This window comes from Sclerotinia sclerotiorum, genomic scaffold (assembly GCF_000146945.2).
Source record: "Sclerotinia sclerotiorum 1980 UF-70 scaffold_29 genomic scaffold, whole genome shotgun sequence".
NCBI lineage: Eukaryota > Fungi > Ascomycota > Leotiomycetes > Helotiales > Sclerotiniaceae > Sclerotinia > Sclerotinia sclerotiorum.
Genome location: NW_001820807.1, coordinates 173262 through 197610, shown reverse-complemented (window position 1 = coordinate 197610; position 24349 = coordinate 173262). Strand labels below are relative to the sequence as shown.

The window sequence follows — 24349 nt, the reverse complement described above, 5'->3', positions numbered from 1 at the left end:
CCTGATAGTTTCCTATGTTGCTACCATCAAAATAACATTGATATTGGGTTTGTTTACTTTGCTAAATTATTGATATACAACACTCAAGTGATTGGTTGACATGTACACTATTCAGCATCAATTCTAGAACTTACCATCATGTATCAAGATTCATCAAGACTTTGAGGATATACTCGAACTTCTTTCTCATTGATATGCAGCTGTGGTGGAACCTCAAAAGCAAACAAAATCTCAGGGGACTGCTCTTCTATTCGTTTGTCGGGCCAAAGTTATTCCGGGGCGGCCGCCGGATAATGAAGTCTCTTGTTGAATTTGAATGTACTTATCCGAATGAGGATGGTTCAAAGTGAACCCTAGCTCATCCCCATAACTATTGTAATATTGTGATACCTTTGGAACCCTTCCATAATTAATTGTTTCCTCTAATACAGTAGCCGTCATGGCACCCTTTTATCCTATCACTATCTGCAGGTCTGATGGACAGTTAGAAGTCATTACAAAGACAGGAGTAAAAGAATTGAATCAACCGACACCAGCTCAATTGAGCGATAAAGAGGATGCGGAAGGAAACGTTGATTGTTATAAGAAGCTCGAATATGACGAACCGAAAGCTGTAGATTGGAGGAGAAAGATTGGTGGCATGTTGATGCATTATTTGGGTGGAAAGGAGCATTCTGGTAATTCATACCTTAATCTCAAACTCCTTCACCAACAACTAACTTCACTGCAGATAGAAATTACGTACTCAAAGATCTGCCAGAAGGATATGTTTTATGGGAACACCTCAAATATAATAAAAACAAATTAGAGGCAGAGCAGAAGAGGGAAAAGGGCAAACACGCAGCTGGAGCATATGAACGACAAGATACCTACTTATACGGACACCCTCAAGGCCGAAAGAAGAGATATCGAAGCCCTGCGGATTTCTTTCCGCATGTTCTTTGGTTGAGTACAGATAAAGATGGCGACCCAAGGAATTGTTCCTGCAAAGTCTGTTCGCCATTCGGGGAGGATGATCCACAAGAGGATACACCCAAACAGGACAGCGGGGTAGTGTTGAAGAAGGAAATAAGTAAAGCAGCCATACCAGTTGTCAGCATACCCCAAGTGAAGAAGGAAGCGAAGAAGGATAACATGCCAATTGTCAGCATACCTCAGAAGTCTGTGTCTGCTTCAGGGTCTGCTTCAGGGTCCGCATCTTCAGCTTCTGGATCTTCAAAACCATCTTCGCAGCCCATTTCATTGATTCGGTCGCCAGAACAAAGGCTCGATAGCGATCCTAATAGTGGATTCATCTATCGCACTGGAGAGTTGGTCTGGTTTAACAGAGGGCATGCTTGGGGCCTTGCAGTCATATCGAAACGAAGAATTGAAAATTTTACAGCTCAGTATTTGGTTCAACCACTCTCTCACCCAATTACACATCCCGCCGCTCAAATCAATGAACAAGAATCCATTAGGCCTTGGCTCGCTTGGAGTGTACCGCAGACTACGATCAGTGCAATAAATAATCTTCCTTATGATGAGGTTCCTTGGGATCGTATAATTCGAGGCGAATATGGTGGAGGAGATTATCAAGTCGATGGTAGCATCTTGGCCGCGAAAGTTATCGACGGAAGTTATTCTCTCTTCGACAGAATAGAAAAGGCTCTGGTTTCTCCCGGAGAAGTCCATTACAATGGAATGTTCCTCGGAGCCGAAAAGATTTGGGTCGGCGAGCCAGTTCGTCTGCGCGTGGAAGGGGATGCAATTGTGGTCCTTGTCATTCAAAAGCTCATTGAACGTACCGTTCAACCAAATCCACTTCTGACTGTAGTAACCTTCGTGGGTGATATCTACAAATTCGTCGAGATGCCAATGCCTTACAGCAGTCGTTCTCAGTGGCCTACACCCGACTTACCTGCTCGAATGGTAGCAGATTTACGATTCCGCAATGAGGTAGCAGATAATGCCAAAAAACGTACTTGGTATGAATGGCAATTACTTGAGCCAGCAGCACGTCGAGGCTTGGCTGATATCAAAGGTCGTTGGTACGAGACACGACTTCTATTGCCGGTTCTAAGAGGCTTAGAAGCATACCAACTTGGTATAGGACGAGGTGAAACTAGTGATGCTAGTTTGTGGATGAATGGAAGAGGAGATACTATTGGAGGAACAGGAAAAAGACAGAAAAATAGAAGAATGACTCTGGGTAAATCAGTTCCCGATGACTTCAAGGTGGGAAGAGGTTTGGACGGCCCTCCGGCTGATAATCTGTTCCCCGAAACCACTATTCCTCCTCCGAGTGTTGCTATACCAGATATTGATCAATTTATGGATCTCGATGGTGTGGGAAATTCAAGTGGATACAATGTCTGAGATAGGACAGATTTTATTGCATTTGCTGCTCTTTATTGCGTGGATATTTACTAAAAGGCGTTTACATAGGCGGGTATGTAAAAATGTACGATAGATAAGAACACGATACCCCGAGTATGGAACGGGCGTAAACGGCATAGCAAAATGTAGCTAATAATGTTGGTACGAGAAGGATACGGAAGACGTAGCACCCACGGATTACGTAGGTCCTGTATGTCTAATTGTATTCTGTCTAAAGAGCTAGCTACATATTGAAAGTAGTAAGTCTTATATAGACTTACTAAAAGAGCTAGTCTCTTTCGCGTTCGCTTAGTTCTTTATTACAGTAGTAATTGAATTGAAGTCATTCACTTCGTTCACACAAATAATGATATCACATTTCGATTTCGATTCCCATACTCTGCGATATGCAACGATGGATTTAAGGATTTAAGATGGTAATTTATACACTATCATTTCTTTGCGATTGAACACATGGAACGTTGAAGATTTGATATTAGATCCATGCTCGAGTGATGCTATGGGGCTATTTATACACCACCGGTCACAATCAAATGGTCGAAAGAAATCTTAGCTCATTTTTCCGTCTTAGGATTTCCATAGATTAACTTCAATGGTATTAATCCAAATTCTCCCAAATGGGAAGCCCAGTGGCTGGTAATCTTCAAAAGTTCGGGTGATGTCTCTTTTTGAATACTAGTCAATGGTGTCTAAATTAGATTAATTGTACCGTCATTATCTGCCATCTGATCTAGCTCAACTTTGTATGACCTCGGGAAATAACGATGGAATATTTAGCTGAGGAATCTTTCTGCGTTGATATGACGCAAATGGGTGATTCTTACGAACTCTTTGAGTTCTATTCGGATAATGTTTGATCTTATGTAATCTTACTTTAAGACATCGCTATTTTTCTAGTCCGAAATAGAGATGCACTGGAATGGGAGTGATGTATTACTGTGTGTGAGAGAGGTAGTAGTATGTAAATACCATCGCTTTGGAGTCAACGGGACTAGTGGCTCAACTTAGTATGCTTGAAATTGCACCACACATGGAAGTAACTCTACTAGTGAGTGACTTCGTGAAGGTTCCTGCGGCCTTCGGGGTACGTCCGAAAAAAAACATATTTAAAAATTTTTATGATGGTGCGAAATAACATAGTCGTTCGAGTTTGGAAACAATGGACCAAGGGCAATGGTTCCAGCAAATGCAATCTCTTTCGTCGGAATGACCTAGGACGGAAAAGTACAACCGAGGGGTGATCGCTTGTATTTATTAGCACTTGGTTTTCTCATTTGTGGTATAATAACTTAACACTGTCATTAGGAAGAGAAGAGCGAAGAACAATAAATAAAGACATTTAGGGATCTAGAAAAAGGAAGGGAATGATAACCTATAATTCATTCCAAATGCAAATGGTGATCAGTTCATGGTATCTTTCAAACATCTATGGAAGACACCCAGGACCTTGTTTCCTGTTAGTCCTGCGCCTGCTCTTGATCCTGATGATTATTTTGTTGTCAAAATAAGGAGGTTGAATATCAGAGGAGAATACTTATTCTTCCTTATTCTTCTCATTTTGTCACTTTGGTTGTTATAAATTGTGATTACAAAATGACAATGAATTTTCGAAGGAAATAATACTGAATGTTAAGTTTAAAATAATACTACAAAAGTTTTATCTTCTATACCTTAACATCTATTGAGACCAGGTAACACTATCTGAACTTATCAGGAGACCTGCTCCTGTGCGTGGGTCGTGGGTGTTTTAAGAAATTTGTTAAGTACAATTAGAAAGTTCAAATAAGTTTATATACACAAAAATCTAGAGGAGCCATCTTTAGTACGGAAGTGAATAAAGGTTAAGCAGCTGAGAACTATCGCTCCCTGGTAGCCCCGATTAGTCAATACTCCATTCTCTTAGGCACCAGAGTCTATACAATATCCTCCACAACGGTTGATGGAAAAGGCAAAATTGTGGAGTTCTGGGAACGAATCACCGAGAATCTCAAGAAGTGAATAAAACAACTGCTTTACTCAGCAGCCCAGATAGTTCTGATTTCTTATAAAACGGAGCAGATTTGTATTCTTAATTTTTCTTCAACTCTCTGGATCAGAGCTGGAACAGTGTTTCCAAGCCTGTAAAGAAATCCCGATCGCCCTCGACTAACTGTAATCTAAATCTCTAGCTTCCACACGAAACGCTTTGTGAAATTAAGAAGAAAGCCTTTTCTTAAGTGTTGTTGAATTTTGACTGTTGTCACGCATAGAAGCCGTTGCTGACATTCCATCATATGCGATCGGGCTTGAGACTAAACTACAGCTTTTACAGTCTTCTGGTGAGCTTTGGATTTATTATTCGCGTATAAATTCGATCCAATCTCTAGTTACGTCACATTTTACTTCACACTCTTGGCTCGTTTTACCCATACTTTGTGGCTTTTTACGATTGAAACGAAACTGATATTTGAGCGTTTAAATACTTAGGAAGGTTTTAATATGGCCAACATAGACCCATGAACGAACTCATTGCCTGTTCCCACAGATAGCTGAGATCCATTCACCTTGTTATGATTGGGCAATGATTTCATTCTGCAGAAAAGGAGTTAGCGAGGAGGAATTGTGATTAGTCATCCGGTTCTACGCTTTTCTCTCATGACTTTCTGTAAGTATTTATAAAGTTTCCTACCCCGACTTTTATCAACAGTATGTTGCAAAAATATCTAATCTTAAGAGGCATGGGCTTTTCCCAAGAAGCAACGATTGGTATGAAGGCTACGTAGTATAGCCGATTCAGTCCTGAGGGCAGCAGTATTGTCACTATGGTTGTTAACAGCTATCTGTATAGGGCGATTGATCGATTCATATTTCGATTCGTCGGAGACAACATCATCTTGAATAATCACGATGATTGAGATAATTGATAGCAAGCAATCGCTAATATTCATTAGTTGTTAATCAAAATCCAACTCGTATTAAAGTGATACAGCTTTTGGTCACGTTTTATGGACAATACCAAAAGATACCTCCTCAACTGAGTTGTGTTTGAGTTCTCCTCCTGCGAGGGGAAATTACTCAATATATATGTTTGACGCTCTTTTAATCGGATCGGGATTAAGAATTCCGTTGTAGTGCGAGCCGTATAATTTCAAAGCAACGGAATCATCACAACCGAGACAAACAAGCCGTGCCCCACTCAAGTCAATTCCATTTTCGAATTTTACTCGACCAGCTCTATAAATTACTTCGTTTGTAACTTCCGGACGAAGTTGCCAAATTTCAGAGAATCAGGAGCTTATTCGAAAAATGTGCCAATCGACTGTAGCTTACTATTGTAGTTTTATAAGTTGCATGGAGCGCGCATTCCTTGGGTTGGTAGTGGCAAGCCAGTCTAAGTCAGCGAATACTTGTCACAGGGTATGAGATGAGTTCAAGCAAAACCTTTTATTTTGCTGCTGTTTACATTGTGATTGTTATCCACTGCAACTATTTAATATTGCCGGAATATTCGTCGTCATTGTCGTCGTCATGAAATCGTTTCGCCATATCTTTTCTAAGAACTATTCATTTGAATTGAGAAAATATTAGAACGTGGCCACAAAAGCTAGCTCATGAGAGCAATACACCAGGACCTTAGAAGCGTCTTATGATTCCAAGACTGATTTTTTGTTTTAAGTGTCTGCGTGACATTATGTAGGTCAATCCTGATGGAAGGTATATACATCGGATTTTGCCATTTCATAGTTGGGCAGATAGATTGTAGCTTATTTTTTTTTCATTACCCAACCATTTTTAATCAAGTATTTGAGTGTTTTCTCGTTTACATCCACTTGCTTGCAAAAGACAAAATGTTCAAGGAAATATTCTGAATCGATTCCCTATAGAGCTGTATCAAATTTGATAGTTCCAATTTACTATCGATCTTACCTCTTAATGAGTCGCCGATTTTGGCTGGTAACTGGAATAGTGACCTTATTGAGCACTAATAGCACGGCGGTTCGTCTTCGATATTGATCTGCAGAGGAGTCGTCCTTGAATCTACCGCAATCTTGAAAAGTAAAGGAAAAATTTAAAGGAGTTTCCACTGCCAATACTATGTGGCGGGTGGTATTCTCAGTATTCACTTGTGTCTTTCAAGCTACAACCGGATTTGCAGCTCATGGGTAGAAGCGCCAAGTTCTACTATAAAAACAATGGTCAAGCAGATTTTGCTCACTTGGCCAGGCAGAAAGACTTCAAGGAATTACATTTATGGCATCGATAAACAATCCTTCATTTGCAAATGCTTTCTTCATTCGTGGCTATGCAAGTTGCATCACTAGAGGGTGCAGACATTGTCCATAGACGTATGCAATTTTGTCATTATCCAAAACTCCCACCATCAATTTATGCTTTGCGCTATTATTTGAGTGTTCAAACGAGACCAATTTCCTTCGATCATGAAATAGGTAGTTTGTGGAAAGTGAATGTACATACGAAAACGAGGTAAATACCATGATTCAGTACAACCTGCAGTGACAAACATTTCCCATTTCTTTAGGTGTGCTTTTCCGTTATTTCTGTAGATGCTTATGGATGGGGAGTTTTAAATAAGGGTATCTTGAAGCTTTGGTAGTTTAATTGAGGTGGCTTCCGCTCGAATAAGTTGATTAGCATAAGATAGAAAGGGTAATACCGTGACATAGGTTAGTAACGGGTGTATAAAGGCCTCATTTTTTACTTGGATTCAGTGAGTGAGCCCATTGCTTTACTAATGATGCAAATTTCGCTACTTGACAGAAAACTCATCCTCCCTCTTTGAAGTGAAGGAGGAACAAGCAATAAATCGACGCAGGGAAAATAGCTCAAGAAGATACGCAGGCTGCGAGTATCCAGCCATCCCTCCTAATCTAACCGCTATCAAAGCCATCAATCATTATAAACAAATTACTCTTATGATTTTTTGCAAGTTTTTCTTGGCTTCAAGCAATGTATCTATCTTATATCCTAGGATTTCTCCAATCCCCAAATTTCCTTTATCACTAATGTTTGATTGTTTCTGCATCTGATATACTTGTTCCAGGCAGAAATACCGCTAAATGAACCTGTACTGAACATTACGAGTTCTGAAAATCTCTCGGAAAAGCTCATTACAGTTTTCCAAATTTCTGGCCATTTGTGGGGGAGGGAACGTTCCATGATGACCGAAAGCCATGAAACTGGTTTTACGAGTTATCTGTACCTAGTGGTTCATAGATTTTAGACTATTCGAGACAAACTGCACTTATACAGTAAAATTTATGGCGACTAGCTATCTAGTTGACTGATTTGTCTTGAGCTATTTGAAGAGGTATTGTGGAGCTGCCTATTCGCTTGTCTGTTTCTAACGATGAAATGATTTGGTCTTGAATAGCATCATCAGTCGGTACTCCAGGAAATACAATACAGACCTTCACTCACCAATTATCCAATTACTTTAGGTAAGTGAATCTTAAACATTGTGCTGCGGGACCTAAATTTTCTAATTAAGGATCATACCTGTAGTCAGCCTCTTGTGCCAAAGCATCAAAGCCTGTCATCGTCACTATACCATGGTGAGCAAGAAGACATAATGTTAATGATATCTTGGGAGCTTAATCAAGATTTCTAGAAGCAGTGAGACAATATAACGGTGTTATTCTCGCTACACATATTATTAGATTCTCGTCTCCTTGGCTTTCGTTATCCCAAATCTATATTTTACTGGTGTTTTTATCTTGAAGTTGTGTTCTCATTTATTTCTTTCTTATTGCATCATAATGAGGGAATGGTCACAGATCGGTGGCATGTTGCAATACAAATTGGCATTTGCTGTCAATTTGAGCTCGAATTCTGCCATATCTTCTCCAATTTTCCAAGACAGAGACTATGATCTCAAGGTTATTACTCAATACATCATCTGAAATATTTTACTCCTGCTATCTTAGTCTTCTTGATAATTCTCTTGATTCTGCTATAGTAAGGGGGGAATCATGTGGACGACAGTAATTAAAACTGTGGGTGTAGCTTTCAGTTGAAGGATATGATTGAAAAGATAGGCACCAGAGATGATTATATATACATGAGTGTTTAAAATTGCATTTAGACAAGCTAAACACCCTGGAACTTCTAATTTTGTAACTCGTATTCAATGTACTACCATTCACAAGCATTCCGGGAAAGTTTTTCTGCCAGAATTTCTGCTAGATTACAAGATTCACTACCTCGGGAGTGTTGCAACCACTCTAGAAATTAGGTCAATCATATAAGTAGCATAATGTAAACGTCTGAAATTGTCAGCTTTGTGGAAGTTAGTTGCTTCGTCTCATGGAGCTTGTCCAATAGATTTCCAGCAAGCTAATAATTGCTGATCTTAGGAATTATGAGGTTTCATGTTTTGCAGTTGTGGTCATATCAAAGTCTCTTATGCGAGATATTGTTACCCAAATTTACATCACGCCGAATGAGATGGAAAATTTTCATTGTAAAATGATAGCAAATTTAGTTTATCGATAGCATAAAACAGACCAAAGACGAGACATACACGCTAATTGCGGAAGATCTACCACCGAAAAGGAATAATTCTCTTATAATTTACCGAACAAATTTTTGGTTTATTTTATCATTTGTTTATAGCTTTCCCTTCTGTGATTAATATATACAGCTCTCAAGACTATCAATGAGATCTGTACCCCCCAGCATATATCAATATTTAGTTCTAGTGTCGGAGTTATGAATACTGAATTAGAAAAATGAAATTCATTTTTCGAAAACTGTGAATAGTATACACATCCGCATTTGGGATTTTCCAAATTGACTTTCACTCAGTAAACAAATGTACTAAGAGAATTATGTCAAGCTAGCGTAGACAGAAGCTATAATTATAATCTGCCACCAAAATCTAGCAGTAGAAAAAGAACACCATAGTCAAAAGGCTACGGAGGACTGAATACCTTTCGAATTTTCTTCTATATTAAGGCTTACAGAAAGGTATCCTTATTTTATCTAGTAAAAATAAAATACTTAAACTCATTACTTCATTCATCTTATCTCCAAACATGAATCAAGATTCGGTGACAATGGTCGGGTAAAACTAGACATCAAATACCTAGCTAAGTAGAACAGCAGTGTGAATTTCCACAAATGAAGTACCTAGGTAAGTAAACATTCCGGGCCTGCGAAAAAGTTCTATAGACGAGACTTAGGTAAATCAGTTTTAAACAGCTATACTATGGACATCCACAAATACTTGATGTCAATGACCTGAAGCTCTCTCAAAGTTTCATTTCCGAGTCTGACTTGGTTGATAGGAGAAGCTTGCGGTATGATGAGCTATGTATATAAGGATGGAACGAGATCTTGGTGAGTAGATAGAGAAATTTTCTTTGCATGATTCACCAGAGTGTACTTAATCTTGTGCTTACGCCCATCTTCTAGCTGGCCCAGACTCCAAGCCAGTAATGAAAAATAGTTGTATAAAAGCTCTCTAAGTGCATTCATTACATTGAGATTAGAGATAGATACTTTATATAAAGCAGTGCTGGATTACAATAAAGTATAATAATAATATAGTTTTATTATTATATACTTTATTTCCTAAAAGATTAATTATCATAAATAACTAATCAATATATTTAATAATTTAATAATTTTAAAAAGAATTTCTTTAAGACTTTTTCAATTATATATTTCGATTTATTTATTCCTTTTTTTATAAAAAAAATATATTAAAAAATTGTATTTTAATAAAGGAAACTAGATTATTATTAAAACAAAATAAACTGGATTATTATAACGTAATGTATGGGGAACTCGGACATATGGGGAACTCGGACACTTTTTCAATTATTCTACACGCGATCTTGTTCTACGAGCCACACAATCCTCCAATTCCAATTCTGAATCATTTGAACTATTCTCTAACTCTTCTTCTGATTCTTCAATTGGGCGCTTGCGTGGTCGTCCTCGTAGCTTTTTCTCCTTAGGTTTTTCCTCCGCCTCATGTACTATTTTCAATATTTCCTTAGTACTAAAGACAAATTGACCTTGTAATTTGACTCTTTTGCCTTTAGTTCTCTTTTTTCGAGTCTCAATTACTTCCTGAGCATCAGCGAGCTGTTTCCGAAGTAAGGCTATCTCAGCATTTTGAGATTCTACAAGTTTAGTCATTCTCTTGGCATATCGACGAGTTGGTGATACAGGAGAACCACTACTTGCTAAAGCTGTATTAAAGATCTGATTTGCTTGCATTAGTTCTGTCCCATCTGGAAGAGAACTTCTGAGTATAGATAAGTCTAGGTCTTAATTGGGGGTTCTCATTTGTGGAGTAGAAGGTTGCTGGGAGGAGTTAAATGGTAATGTATCGAGTACTTTTCGTGGGGCAAAAGGTACTAAACCAGCTCCTCTCCAGCCAGCTTTAATATTAGAAGAATTCAGTGCTTTTTTTCTAATATTTTGAAAGAGTTCTACCCATTCAGCTCTTTGAATTCGCTTTACACCAGTTCGAGAATATCAATCGACCTCCAAAGCATGATATCGTTTTATTGGCCCATACACCGCAATATCAAGTGACTAAAGCAAATAGGAGCAATAAAGAGGTAATATAAGTAAATCGATATCCTTCTCTATACAGAAAGCAATAAAGCTGCCTGTAATATGACTTGAATGGCCATCCATGATCAAAAGTCGAGGTCGGTCACCTGACACTTTCTTAGATTCTGGTTCGAAAACCCTTTTTAGCCATTCTAATCCATGACTATTTGAGGTCCATCCATTCGTACTCGTAGAAAACTGCCAGCTTTGAGGTATGTCCTTTGGAATCCATGCAGAATTCGTATTCTGAGCCTTGAAAATGATCATAGGTGATAGAGCCTTTCCAGCTGCATTGACACATTCAAATGCAGTTATCCATTCTTGCTTGCCAGCTGTAACTTTCCAATTCGATTTCTGAGTAGAATCGACTATAATACGCATACTTTGAGTACTTCCAACTCCAAATCCGGTTTCGTCCATATTATACATATCATCTAATTCATACTTTCGTTTAATGAGACATGTACGAAACGCATCAAACCAAGCCTGAATATTCTCCGGAGTTGCCACTTTAGCCTGATTAGACTCTAATTGATGTGAATAGCATGTTTTAAGTTCTGGATGTCGTTTTTGGAATCTATAGATCCATTCGTGGCCTATAGGTGGAATTTCTGTCGAGGTAGGAATTCGAGATGACGCGATCTGAATGCGTCGAAGACGAATTTCGTCGGCCATTTCCTTCATCAACATAGGTGTAGCAGGGAATCCAGTGATGATAAGTCGTGAAATCCATCGTACAAGAGTATTTTCTTCTGCGTTTGAAAGAATTTGAGCCATTTCGTGGGATTGAGTACGTGATTTCCTTCCAGCGACCCTAGCTATGAGAGTTGACTTAGGAACTTCAAAATACTCTGCAGCCTTTCTAATTGATTTAAAGTCCTTCAATTGAAGTGCAATAATAGCATTCTGTATCTTCTCTTCAATTTGAGAAGGCGTAAGAGGTGATTCGGTATGCATAGCAAAATTTGTTGGGGTTTGAAGTCAGTGATGGGCTAAATGTGACCCGGTTCCCCATATGACCCGGTTCACCATAAGTTACGTTACTTTAAACAATTATAAATTTCCGATCTCAAATTGAGATACAATCCTGTATTAACCAACAGATCAAAACCCCGCATAGTGTGAAATAACAATTTAATCTGTTGGACTCAGAGGCCTCTAACTTTCAAGTATATGATGTTAATTTCATATAAGAATTCGTGGAGTTTTATTATCTCAATAGATTGATATCAGATAGTTTCAAACGATAATAAAGAATATGATGATAAGATATCAAATTACCTATTAGTAATAATAATGAAGATATTTGGGCGAAGAAGTAGCCATCTTCTGTGAGTGCCAGGCGATCATACTAGATATATCCGCTCAGCTATGGACCTCTCAAGAGCATATATGTATATTGTGACGGAACTCCCTGCTTTCCTCCCACCTTTATTATATAAGAAACCTCAGGTACATTAACCATGTCCACACATGATACGATTACTCGAGATTAGTATGCGATTTAGGTGACCTGAGGATCAGATCCGGACAAGTACTAGGTATCAATGGTTATCGGTAAAGTAAGATCATTGGAGGAATAAATACGACTTCTTTTTGCTTAGCCATTGCGGCTAGGCCATTCATTTGTGTATATATAGAGTAGCTATCCCCATCTACAGGTGCTCTTCACCTGTAGATCCTAAGTTAAATACAATTGCTGGTCTTTAAACACCCTTTTGGTCACATATATACACACTTTCTAGAGGCCTCAATCCAGACTAGCAAATACCCGTAGACAACCAATAGCAATCAAAGATTAATCGTCCTTCTTTCCAGGAAAAGTACCAGATCATGTATTTATCTTCTTCGGCTCAGCGCTGCAGACTTCAGACGCCGAATAAATCTATTGATATAAATAATTTTGCCAGTTTCACTAGCTAGTATATGCTAAGAAACTCATTTTCAATTTTTTATTTCAAAAAAAGTATTTTCAAGGATTTACTCGATCTATAGGTATATTAGAAATAATATATAATAAAACACTTATAAAGAAATAACAAATAGATTTCGAGTTTATACATAATTATTGTTAAAAGGAATAGAAGTTACCGGTACTAATCACGTGTCGTGATTAGTAATACGGTTACCTAAACAGGCTAGATTAGACGAACCATAAGCAGGCATATTGGTCCTCCGAGGATACCAAGATGGAATCAAGATGCCTACACATGTAGTAATATAGTCAATACAGAGGCCTCTTCCACCCAAATCTTTTAATAATTATTATAATATCGTTATTATATGACTATCTGTCGGGAACGAAGGAGGACCAGTACTACGCACAGACTATATACTTAGTAGAAAAGGAAAAGATCTACGATCTTTTCCTCTTTATTGAATACAACATTTATCAAATTGATCCTTAGTTGCTACGTTGTATGACACTATCATAGTACCAGATGATAATCATATTTTATCATCTTATATACCAGCAATAAAATATATAATAAATGATAACAGAACTTGAAGGAAGAGTACAATATAATGATAATATAATTGAATAGGCAATCATCAAATGAATTATCAACAAAAGCTGTACAATCTAGACTTTAAGATCCTTATGAATCACGAATTTCTACAGCTTGTGTGACCAAAAGGGTGTTTATAGACCAGCAATTGTATTTAACTTAGAATCTACAAGTGAAGAGCACCTGTAGATGGGGATAGCTACTCTATATATACACAAATGAATAGCCTAGCCGCAATGGCTAGGCAAAAAGAAGTCATATTTATCCCTCCAATGATCTTACTTTACCGATAACCATTGATACCTAGTACTTGTCCGGATCTGATCCTCAGGCCACCTAAATCGTATACTAATCCCGAGTAATCGTATCATGTGTGGACATGGTTAATGTACCTGAGGTTTCTTATATAATAAGGGTGGGAGGAAAGCAGGGGTTTCCGTCATATTATAAGTAGTATCACCGAAGTGATATCAACAAATATAATTACAAATAAATTCCTAAAATTTCAAAATTTTTACAATTCTATTAATCTATGCAAAATAAAATATAATTAATTATTTTAAAGAGATATTTATATATTTTGTTAAAAGGAATGACCTCACACAGGGAATAGTGGGAAGCTGATAGGGCAGAACTGAGGTAATATTGATCTAGTAGGTTAATCTCTCTTCTAAGTTCTACGGAAGTGCGAAGCTCTCTTATAGAGAGCTTCTCAATCTAGTCCTAATAGGACTAGTGCCCTGTGCACGTGCTACGCAGGAACCATTCACTTTAACATATTTTATATTTTTAAATTTATAAATTTTATATAAATTAAATTTTTAATTTTTAATTGTCAATATCTCAATTTCCAATATCTCAATTTCCAATATCTCAATCAATAAAATCGTGAAAAATCCAAAAATTTCAAGAATCGATTTATATTTATATTTATATAAATCATTCAAAATTAAAATTTCGTTTGATTTAATTTATTTCTTTGTTATCAAATTGATAATAGATGAAAAATTGAAATTTTTGATATAAAAGAGTGATCGAAATAAGAGGGTGGTCCGAAAGTAGAGTACTACTATACTAAACTTATAAAATTTGAGATTTTTTAAATTTTTATTTATTTATATCATTCATTCATTCATTATGCTTCTACTCCTTTTTTTTCATTCTTCTCAATCCTGCTCCTGTTCCTATCCCTATTTCTATTCCCGTTCCTCTCCATCTTAATCTCCATCTCCCCAAAACAACAGCACATCCAACTAAAAACCTCCCAAACATCCATCCCACCCAGCTCACCCATCCACCAAACAAACCCACCCATCCATCCCTCAAACAACCACATCAGCAACCACCGGCGCCCTAATAGAAAACGCCCTCAATTTCTCCTCAACCCTCCTCAACACCTCCGGATCCGGTTCTGGGATAACTTTCCTCGGAACAGCTATCTTACACAAATCACAACGAACATGTTTACAACGAGGACACTCTTGATTCGTCGACAATAGCTGATTCGTAGACAGCACCTGATCCGAGGAGGATACAGATTCCAGAATCGGAAAAGTTTTATCACATTTATGACATGCGAATTTTTTGACCATGGAAGAAGGTTGATCACCTGGATAACCATCTGGGTATTTATTGTTCTTGGATCTAGTTCGAGGGGATGTATGTTAGTTTGGGAGTTGCTTGAAATATAATTTCAAAGGAAAAGAGAAAAAAAAAATTAAAAAAAAACTTACGGATTTCGAGGACAATCAGCACAACGAATATGAGAACAAGATTCGCAAATTTTACTTCCAGCTTTGAAAAGTGAAGAACATTCATGACATGTTCTTCTAATCCTTTGCATAGGCTTCTTTCTAACCAGAGGTTGACCACCAATTTTTTGACTCGGTAATGTCAAAATCAATTTATCAGTTGGTATCCATTCTTTTTCCATATCAACTGGAATTGGTCCAATAGGCGCTACTGTCGTCTTCCCCTTTTCCTTTTCCTTTTCCTTCTTCTTCAAAGGATACCTAGGACACTTTGTACATCTTGGATGTTGACAATTTGCACAAATTTTATTGGCACCATATGTCGTATTACATTTATGACAAGTACGATGAATTCTCATGCGGATGGGTTTTTCGATTCTCCACGCATCTTTCTCTCCAGCAAGTGTTTGCCATTCATGAGGTTCAATATTTAATTGAAATCGTTCACCTAATTTTCTCGCTCGTTCGGCATTGATTTCGGCTCGGGATACTTTGATAGGTTGAGGTGAACTAGGGCGAAGAGTAGGGGTGACATGTTTGGTTTCGACGGCGGGAGCGGGTGTATCCTTTAATGGTTGTGCTTTTGGCGCTGGTGTTGGTGTTGGTGTTGGTGTTGGTTTTGGTGTTGGCACTGGTGTTGGTGCCGTAGTCTTGGAAGCACTAAAGAATTAAACTATTAATCAAAGCGACCTCACAAAAGTCTAATTCCTTTTTCCTTACCTTGGCCCTGCTGTAGTTGAAGGTTTGGAAGTAAAAGATAATCTCTTTGATCCATCACTTCTTTTTAAAACCGTCTTCATCCTCCCCAAAACTCGACTTAATCCTTTCTTTTTCTCATTAACCGGGACTGCCGGTGTTCCTTGGGCTGGAGAACTCATTGTTGCGGGAATTCTTCTAATATCCTTCTTGTCAATCTGTTGGATATATTATTGATTTAATGATTTGACTTATTGATTTGACTTATTCCTTGAGATCAAGTAATATTGGAAAAATGTCAATGAAAACTCGAGGAGCTGAAAAGTCGAAATCCTCCAATCAAGTAATACTTCATCAATCAATAATAAGTTGTGAATCTTTTTTTCCCCAAATTCTTGAAAAGTGGCGTATTAATCTCCTTATAGAATCCCTTCCTATTTTTGCATACAGTAGTATCACTCGGATTAAACTTCAATCGATCGACTACCTCGTGCGCTCGGAACCAATGTACCGGTATACAGGGAAAAATGAGCGATAATTTATATGTTGTGTCTTTTGGAAAATCTTTGATAGGAATTGAAAGGTTGTATGAAGTAATTGAGTGGTAATAATTGTCTTGAATGAAGGTATGACCAAGATGTAATAGGATGAAATGAAAGGAGAGGCAGGAGAAGGATGGGAGAGTGGTATAATGTGTATAGGAAGAGTAATGGCTTTGTGGTCTCGTCCAGACTCTTTATGGAATGAATTGATTGAATAATTGGGTTCAGCTATTGAACCGCTATATGTCCGTAGTGTTGGGATATGGGGGAATTTTGGTGGAACCTTTTTAAAGCCCTTGACGCCTTTGAAGTTTTTGGAAGCCTTAAAAATCCTTAGAAAAAAGCTTGAGATGGAAAATGGGGATACGATGAGGGACAATGGGATAGAGTTGGAATTGGAATTGGAATTGAAATGGAATAATGGGAAGGGATACGAATCCGATGGATGGGATGGCGTGGATTTTTTGGCGCTCAGACAAATTGGACGATGGTTGAAGAAAGAGGAGATGAGATGATTGGGAATTAGCGAGCCAGCGAGGCAGCGTGCCAGATGGACGGGACAAAATCCAAATAAATTTCCAAAAGGTTAATAATGTGGGGGCGTTAAGGAGTTCCCGAAGAATAAATAATGCTTGGCTTGGTATTTGGTGGTATGGTACGGAGTATGGATGGATGGATGGATGGATGGATGGGATGATATGGTGTGATATGATATGCCATGCTCTGGCTTGTTGTTGGTGTGGGTGGAGTTGGTTGGAATTGCTGGAATTTTTGTATGGGTAATTGTGGATATAATAAATAAGAGGTGATAAAGTACCGAGGAGTAAATGATGAATGATCCAAATGAACGGCAAAGAATTATATGATGAATAATAAATGAATAAATGTAGAGATAGTGAGGTAAGATTCGAGTATGAATGTTTGAAGAGCTAAACCAACTTGTTGATTACTGCGCGGATAATTATATGAATGCAAGTGTGAATGTAAATATAAACATGAACGTGACTGCGACTGATTGTGATTGTGAAAGCAGCTGCTGTTTATTTTTTGGCTGATATACCCCCCCTTGTGCAACTCAAAAGCATTTCACTTCGAGCTTCACAGAAAATATGTGATGTGTGTGTGATGTGTGATGTGTAAGTCCTCGTATTTCGCTCTCGCTCTCAAACTCCAGCCTAAATCTCTTGGATTTATCTTCTACCAAAAGTTACACCAGCACTTTTCCTTTCCAACCAAAAATATAGTTGAAATCGAATTGACTTGATTTGACTTGACTTGACTCGAATCGTCTTGGACTCACTCCACTTCCTACAATGCAGAAAGATTCCAATACTGACACGTATCTAGACAAGGAGGAGATCTGGGAAAGAGCTGATATTGATCATGTACTGCTGATCACTTTAGGTCCGGTTTGAAGTTCCGTGTGTATGCAATTGTGAGGTGTAAAGTGATATCGTTCGATTCTTTTAATTTAGAGGATTGTGAAAAAGGGTCTTTTTGTTTTAGATCAGAGGGGGAGGAGATTGATTTGAACCTTTGAAGGGTCAATTGAGGAGTAACCTTGGGATTGGAACCTCGCATAGAGATAGACAGTGTTGGATTGATTGTATGTACTGGTGTACTTACCAATGTGCATAGTATGTAAGACTTACCTACCTACCTATGTACCTAGATAGTGTGGTAGAAATGTACAATTTTGGTATTCGTCCGTGTTTCTGCATGGATCAATATGGATCAGTATACCAGACAAGGTCCAGGATCCAGGGTCCCTTTCTTCATCATTCATATATCTTTGGAAAGTCGGGATGGTGGCGCGTCTAGGGTCTTTCGGATTGGATCTTTGACTTGTCAGATAGGTACCACCATACAGAAGAGATACTTGAAATCCCTGAAAGGGCCCCGATTCCCGGGTATCAATGAATAACGGTAGATAAATACCGAATAAAGTCAAATATCCGTAAAAAAAAAATTAAAAAAAAAGTAAATATACTTACTTACCTCCCTAGTATACTTTCCACAATCTTCAATCCCAAAAATTGCTAAATTTTACACCCTAATGATGCATACTAGGTATGTAAAGAGTCGAGTTGTGAATGAAATGATTTAATTTGATTTAATTGATATGCTGCAGTGATAGATGATAGGTATTCTTGATCAGGGTATAAAAGAATCCACGAACGAGATGTTTTTACTATGCGTCGAGAACCATAGAAAACTTTACACATTTGATCAGTTGCAGAAGACGTTGGCCAATGTGATGGAATGTCCTCTCATGGATAGAAGATTCTTCTCTTGGCTATGGCCCTATCTTCCGATTTTTTGATATCTGATCATGTTTGACCGACAGTATGATAGTAAGTATTAAGTTTAAACGAATGAGGTTATTCCCCTTCATCAATGATATGACTGAGAGATATTCATTGGGACAATTACCCTGTCATTATTTGTTATTTTTATCTTTCCTTCTCATAATCAATTGAACCATCTTTATTGAATAAATCTCCTCGATTCTCATCAATCTTCCAAATTCTCACCATCATCGACATTAATCATCAGAATCAAGGCGCGCGGTAAATGTTAATCGGAGGACCATTACTCAATTTGATAGAAAATCATATGCAAAAGCGTGAGGTTTCTTTGAGGTGCCCGTTGTATTTGGGCGGAACGAAACTAAATAGGCAAGGCATGTTAAGGATAAATTGAGATGGATAAATTACCAGCATCTTTTTCAGGAATTGATGGATTCTTTATCAAGTGAAATGTATTTGTATCTACTCGAGAACTGACTGGTTCAAGAATTTCATCAAATCTTGGTTGATAGGTAGGTATGTATGGATTGGAGGAAGAGATACGTGATGAGTTGTAGACTCGCAAAGTTGCAATTGCTCTCTACTCAAATCATCACAATTAATATCACGATGTCCATCTTCAGAAAAAAAGAAAAAATAGTGAATAGGATGAATGAATGAAAAAAAACGCCAAAGAAAGAAATACCAAAAATTGATAACCAACTTCACTTGCATCATTGACATCATCCCAAAGTCTAAAAAACGGGAAACCCATCAAAAAACCCGAAAGACATTTATTCTACTGATCCTACCATCCACACCTACATACATACATACATTTTCCATCAAACACCCCAATCACCACACCTCTCCATACATACATACTACTAAATAAATAGGTACGGCACAACAATCCCAAGTAAGTAAATCCCCACCCACAAGCAACCCCATCCAGCACCCAAGCCGTCCAACGGTAAAAAGCAAAAAAAAAACCCCCCTTCCCTCCCTACTTCCCCTGCAGGATGGGATAAATAAATACGGAGAATCACCTACTGGAATGAGCGCTGATTTGATTTTTGATCTTTGATCTCCTCAAAAATATATACTAATGAAGTAAGACTAGTGAGTTTTAGTTCTAGTTCTTGCTCTTTGCTCCACTTGTACTGGGTTTCTGTACCCGAGGGAGAAGTTGAGGATGAAGGAGAAGGAGAAGCAGGAGAAGGAGAACCGGGGAAGGGGGTTAGGATTTAATTTCTTGAAGGATATGATTTGTTACTTTGTTAGTCAGCTTTTGGTTTGTCATTGATTTTTCTTTTGGGATTGGGTTTTGGTCTATGTGTGTGTGTTGGGTTGGGTTTGTGGGTGAGTATTCTAAGTATATTATTCTAGTCTCTAATTACCTATAAAAGAGTATTTTTAGACTTGACTTTTAGTTTAAATAAATTGAATTAAAGGAGTGAGTAAAGAGATATTTATATTTTAAATATAAGATATTTAATGTTATATTAGATATAATTTGTTTTATCTCTTTTGAAAAAAGAAAAGATTTATAAAATTAATTATAAGTGTTAAAAGGAATAGAAGTTACCGGTACTAATCACGTGTCGTGATTAGTAATACGGTTACCTAAACAGGCTAGATTAGATGAACCATAAGCAGGCATATTGGTCCCCTCCGAGGATACCAAGAGGAGATCTTAATATGCCTACACACGTAGTAATATAGCCAATATAGAGGCCTCTTCCACCCAATCTTTTAATAATAAGTTATATTTAGTATATATTTATTTAAATCTATTATTAATTTCTTATATAATAAATATATAAAAAAAATCATTTTTTATTAATTAACTTTTAAAAAGAATTATTTTATAAAACATTATAAAATACACTAAATACTATCTTGTGACCAAAAGGGTGTTTATAGACCAGCAATTGTATTTAACTTAGAATCTACAGGTGAAGAGCACCTGTAGATGGGGATAGCTACTCTATATATACACAAATGAATGGCCTAGCCGTAATGGCTTAGGCAAAAAGAAGTCATATTTATCCCTCCAATGATCTTACTTTACCGATAACCATTGATACCTAGTACTTGTCCGGATCTGATCCTCAGGTCACCTAAATCGCATACTAATCTCGAGTAATCGTATCATGTGTGGACATGGTTAATGTACCTGAGGTTTCTTATATAATAAGGGTGGGAGGAAAGCAGGGATTTCCGTCACATATCTATCTGTTCAAGAAGTAACCGGTAAATCGGGACTTGTAAGCACCGATAAACATATTAAAGTATCCGCGCACAATACAATAACCTTCATTCAAGAATTAACTTTCAAAGGATGAAATGTACGATGATGATATAATTCATCGCAAAGCCCTATCATTATATTTACTTAGGTAACAACTATCCATAGCGATGACATCTCTCTACTACGTACCCAGACAACTCAACATTTAAAGTTTTCCCCAAACTTTATTTTTTAACGGCGGTGGGATGGGATATCGATTCTTTCTATAGAGTTACTGGAGTTACTCCATCTTTGCTTGGTTTATCTTTCGTCGGGCCGGTCCTTTAACACTAGAGTCATTCTCTGCATGAATTAATTAATACCTTGTATATCTTACATTCTATCTATCTATCCATAGTATAAATTCAAATTCAAAAAAGTATACCTTAGGTACCTATATGTGTATATATATATAATTCCGGAATTCCCGGTTATTTGCTTTTGCTCCTCTTCTTCTCCTCCATCTTCTTCTCATTCTGGCTCTAAGTAAATGTATAAGCGATCATGTAAGTTACATACATATGTAACATGCATATATGCATGCAAAAAGTGTTGAAGAAGTGCTGAAGAAATATTAGATAGGGAGGCGGAGACAGGGCTGGATCTAGATGATTCTATTCGGTTAATTCCCTATTTCGTAGATAGGTTGGTTATGTGTGTATTTTGTTTTGCAGATAAAAGAGAAATAAGAGGTAAGAAGTGAGACATCCTTGCGTGGTTTTTAGAATAATAGATATTACTTATTCTTTTTTTGCTGGAAATTGTTTGGCATACATTACCTAAATAGAAACTTAGAAACCTCTATAATGAAGATCCCCACTGTGAAAGTAGATCTAATTCGGTTTGCGTCTTACTTGGCACTGACAGGACATTGAAATTTCGGACTTTCAATTTCGGAGATAACATTGAGCGAAAAGCTCTTTCGGAATTTGAGGATTTCCTCCCTTGTCCATTTTTTTTCTCAAAACATCAAGTCGGGTCAGATTTAATAATCTTTCAGTTGTGCTTTGATTAGTATACGGAATTCACGGTAGTTTGTGTTGGATTGATAGTTAATATATCAGTTTCTAGTTTCTACTCGGTATCTACTCTGTAGATAGTTGATTAGTTAATTAGTCGGGTTATTTGTTATTTTATATGGATCCATTAGAGGTATTTAGCTTGTCAACAAACTAGCTATCGATTGATAGCCTTTCCTAATAAATGTTACGAGGTTTACTGTCTAGATTATGTGGAAGTGCTCTAGGCTCTCGAGGTGGTTTATAACTAGGCGTCAAGCAGGGACTTAAAGTAATGACAATAATGCAATTCGTAACTAATAGTAGAGTATACTAAATGATTGATCTTGAGCACGAAGCTCTATACAAAGGAAATCCATCTTGATTATATAGACCTTCATGCCTATCGTTCCTTCGGTAAAAGGATCGAAGGGATCGAAGGGATCACATGACTTCGTACGTGGTCATATGATACGAGGCCAGAAGCCGTCGTAACACTAGAGCACTTTCACGTGATCTAGACAGCAAACCTCGTGACAAATAATTGAAATCAATAATAGTAATAATATAAACAATAATTAATAAAAATATATTCTCAAAATTGATCGTTATAAAAATTATAAAAATCAATGAATATTATCAAATCTTTTTTTTAATATTAAAGATTGTTAAAGTGGATGGTTCCTGCGTAGCACGTGCACAGGGCACTAGTCCTATTAGGACTAGATTGAGAAGCTCTCTGTAGGAGAGCTTCGCACTTCCGTAGAACTTAGATAATGTGTGATTTATATACAAGACCAATATAGCCTCAGTTCTGCCCTATCAGCTTCCCACTATTCCCTGTGTAAGGTCATTCCTTTTAACAAAGATCAGTATTATTTATCCTTTTATTATACTAAATTGATAGTAATATAGTAAGTGAGACTACTCTAAAATAGCTCGCACACTAGAGATAGTTAATTTATTGACAAATTAAATACCTTTATTAGGATCTAGGTTGGCCAATGCGTAATCCCAGCTACAGGGATAACGTGCGGAAACGGGGACGGGGTGAGAGGGGCTCCGTCCGGTGGGATGGTATGGATGGAATGAGGATTTGATGAAGATTTGGAGAAGATTGAAATATATCTATCTCTACCTACTAACTATAAATAATCTTACAAGAATGAAATAAAATATAAAAACAGACATGAATCTACAATATATTTACTTACTAATTATTCCAACCATATTCACATTTATATTCCCATTTTACAAATAAACAATGCAGGATACAAAAAACAATTCATCTTTCATCCCTCCTAATTCCTAATCCTTCACCGAAAATCTCACCCATACCAACTACCTAGGTACCCAGAAACCTAGATACATACGGAGCACGTCCCTAGATTCCTTACCTGTCCAGTGCCCACCCTCCCAAAACAAGATTTCTTTTCCAAAGTAAGGTTACTCCGTAATTCAGAAAACGGCACAACCGATTTTCCAATCCTTGTCTAACTTTGCTTCTTTCTTGCCGCCTTTCCTTGAAGTTTACCCCCCATGCTTTTGTTCTTTTCCCCATATCCTTGTTTGAGAGTTTGGGAGTTTAGGACGTCTCATCGCTTTATATCACATCACTTCACATCATATCATGCCACATCACCTCGGTATCGGTGTCAGATATCTCTGCATTCTTTAGTACGGAGGTAAAAATTTCAGATTCCGCACAGATCGTTTATTATCGTATGATCTTGAATAGATAGATGGTTATTCAGAATTTATTAATATTTCGTTTATTATCAACACAATTCTATATCATCTAGAATTCTCAAAACATATAAGGATATCAGCTTTTGGCTATAAGTTGATAGATGTCCATTTGTCTGTCTGTCTGTGCTTCAAAATTAGGGTTGATGTAGCATGTTATGGTATGGTATAGTACTGTGGAACCCCCGGGACGATAGTATTGCTTGCTTGTGAATGGATAGTGTACGAGCTCGAGAGAAAGAAAGCTTGGGGGAGAATACAGGGATGAGATTTATACGCTATGGTCTACTTGTGATGGGTACTTTTGTATTGTTGTTTTATATATACTTTGTGCTCGAGTCGTAATTACTGGTTGTATATGTAAGTATGAGTATTTGAGAGTGCTTTTTCAGTACAAAGATATGAATAAATGAAGATAATTTATGATTTAAATTTAGAATCCCAGGCTTAACATTTCCCTATAAATATTCTGTCTTCTCAACTAATTATCAAATTAAATAAAGTATCTTTTTTTTAAAAAAAAAATACTAATATATCATCGCTCTATACAAAGCATATAGATAAACTCTCTCATATAC

General features: G+C 37.3%; 8 protein-coding genes across 8 annotated transcripts; 4 read left to right on the top strand and 4 right to left on the bottom strand.

Moving 5' to 3' along the window:
• Positions 1-439: 439 nt before the first annotated feature.
• Positions 440-2358, top strand: SS1G_14092 (hypothetical protein; the record flags this gene model as incomplete). The annotated part of the gene is made up of 2 exons (XM_001584945.1): positions 440-677; positions 731-2358. 2 exons carry the CDS (start codon positions 440-442, stop codon positions 2356-2358), a joined length of 1866 nt encoding a protein of 621 aa, XP_001584995.1.
• Positions 2359-5087: 2729 nt separating this feature from the next.
• SS1G_14091 (predicted protein) lies at positions 5088-7536 on the bottom strand (the record flags this gene model as incomplete). The annotated part of the gene is made up of 5 exons (XM_001584944.1): positions 5088-5295; positions 5434-5592; positions 6286-6451; positions 6835-6926; positions 7412-7536. 5 exons carry the CDS (start codon positions 7534-7536, stop codon positions 5088-5090), a joined length of 750 nt encoding a protein of 249 aa, XP_001584994.1.
• A 2664-nt stretch (positions 7537-10200) lies between these two features.
• SS1G_14090 (hypothetical protein) lies at positions 10201-10605 on the bottom strand (the record flags this gene model as incomplete). Its single annotated transcript, XM_001584943.1, has 1 exon — positions 10201-10605. One exon carries the CDS (start codon positions 10603-10605, stop codon positions 10201-10203), a length of 405 nt encoding a protein of 134 aa, XP_001584993.1.
• A 321-nt stretch (positions 10606-10926) lies between these two features.
• On the bottom strand, positions 10927-11724 carry SS1G_14089 (hypothetical protein; the record flags this gene model as incomplete). Its single annotated transcript, XM_001584942.1, has 1 exon — positions 10927-11724. The coding sequence occupies one exon, from the start codon at positions 11722-11724 to the stop codon at positions 10927-10929; it is 798 nt and encodes a 265-aa protein (XP_001584992.1).
• A 3055-nt stretch (positions 11725-14779) lies between these two features.
• Positions 14780-16086, bottom strand: SS1G_14088 (hypothetical protein; the record flags this gene model as incomplete). The annotated part of the gene is made up of 3 exons (XM_001584941.1): positions 14780-15101; positions 15191-15868; positions 15929-16086. The coding sequence occupies 3 exons, from the start codon at positions 16084-16086 to the stop codon at positions 14780-14782; spliced, it is 1158 nt and encodes a 385-aa protein (XP_001584991.1).
• A 470-nt stretch (positions 16087-16556) lies between these two features.
• Positions 16557-16961, top strand: SS1G_14087 (predicted protein; the record flags this gene model as incomplete). The annotated part of the gene is made up of 2 exons (XM_001584940.1): positions 16557-16590; positions 16675-16961. 2 exons carry the CDS (start codon positions 16557-16559, stop codon positions 16959-16961), a joined length of 321 nt encoding a protein of 106 aa, XP_001584990.1.
• Positions 16962-18175: 1214 nt separating this feature from the next.
• On the top strand, positions 18176-18769 carry SS1G_14086 (predicted protein; the record flags this gene model as incomplete). The annotated part of the gene is made up of 2 exons (XM_001584939.1): positions 18176-18302; positions 18591-18769. The coding sequence occupies 2 exons, from the start codon at positions 18176-18178 to the stop codon at positions 18767-18769; spliced, it is 306 nt and encodes a 101-aa protein (XP_001584989.1).
• A 9-nt stretch (positions 18770-18778) lies between these two features.
• Positions 18779-19985, top strand: SS1G_14085 (predicted protein; the record flags this gene model as incomplete). Its single annotated transcript, XM_001584938.1, has 4 exons — positions 18779-18800; positions 19243-19267; positions 19634-19653; positions 19858-19985. 4 exons carry the CDS (start codon positions 18779-18781, stop codon positions 19983-19985), a joined length of 195 nt encoding a protein of 64 aa, XP_001584988.1.
• Between the last annotated feature and the right edge of the window lie 4364 nt (positions 19986-24349).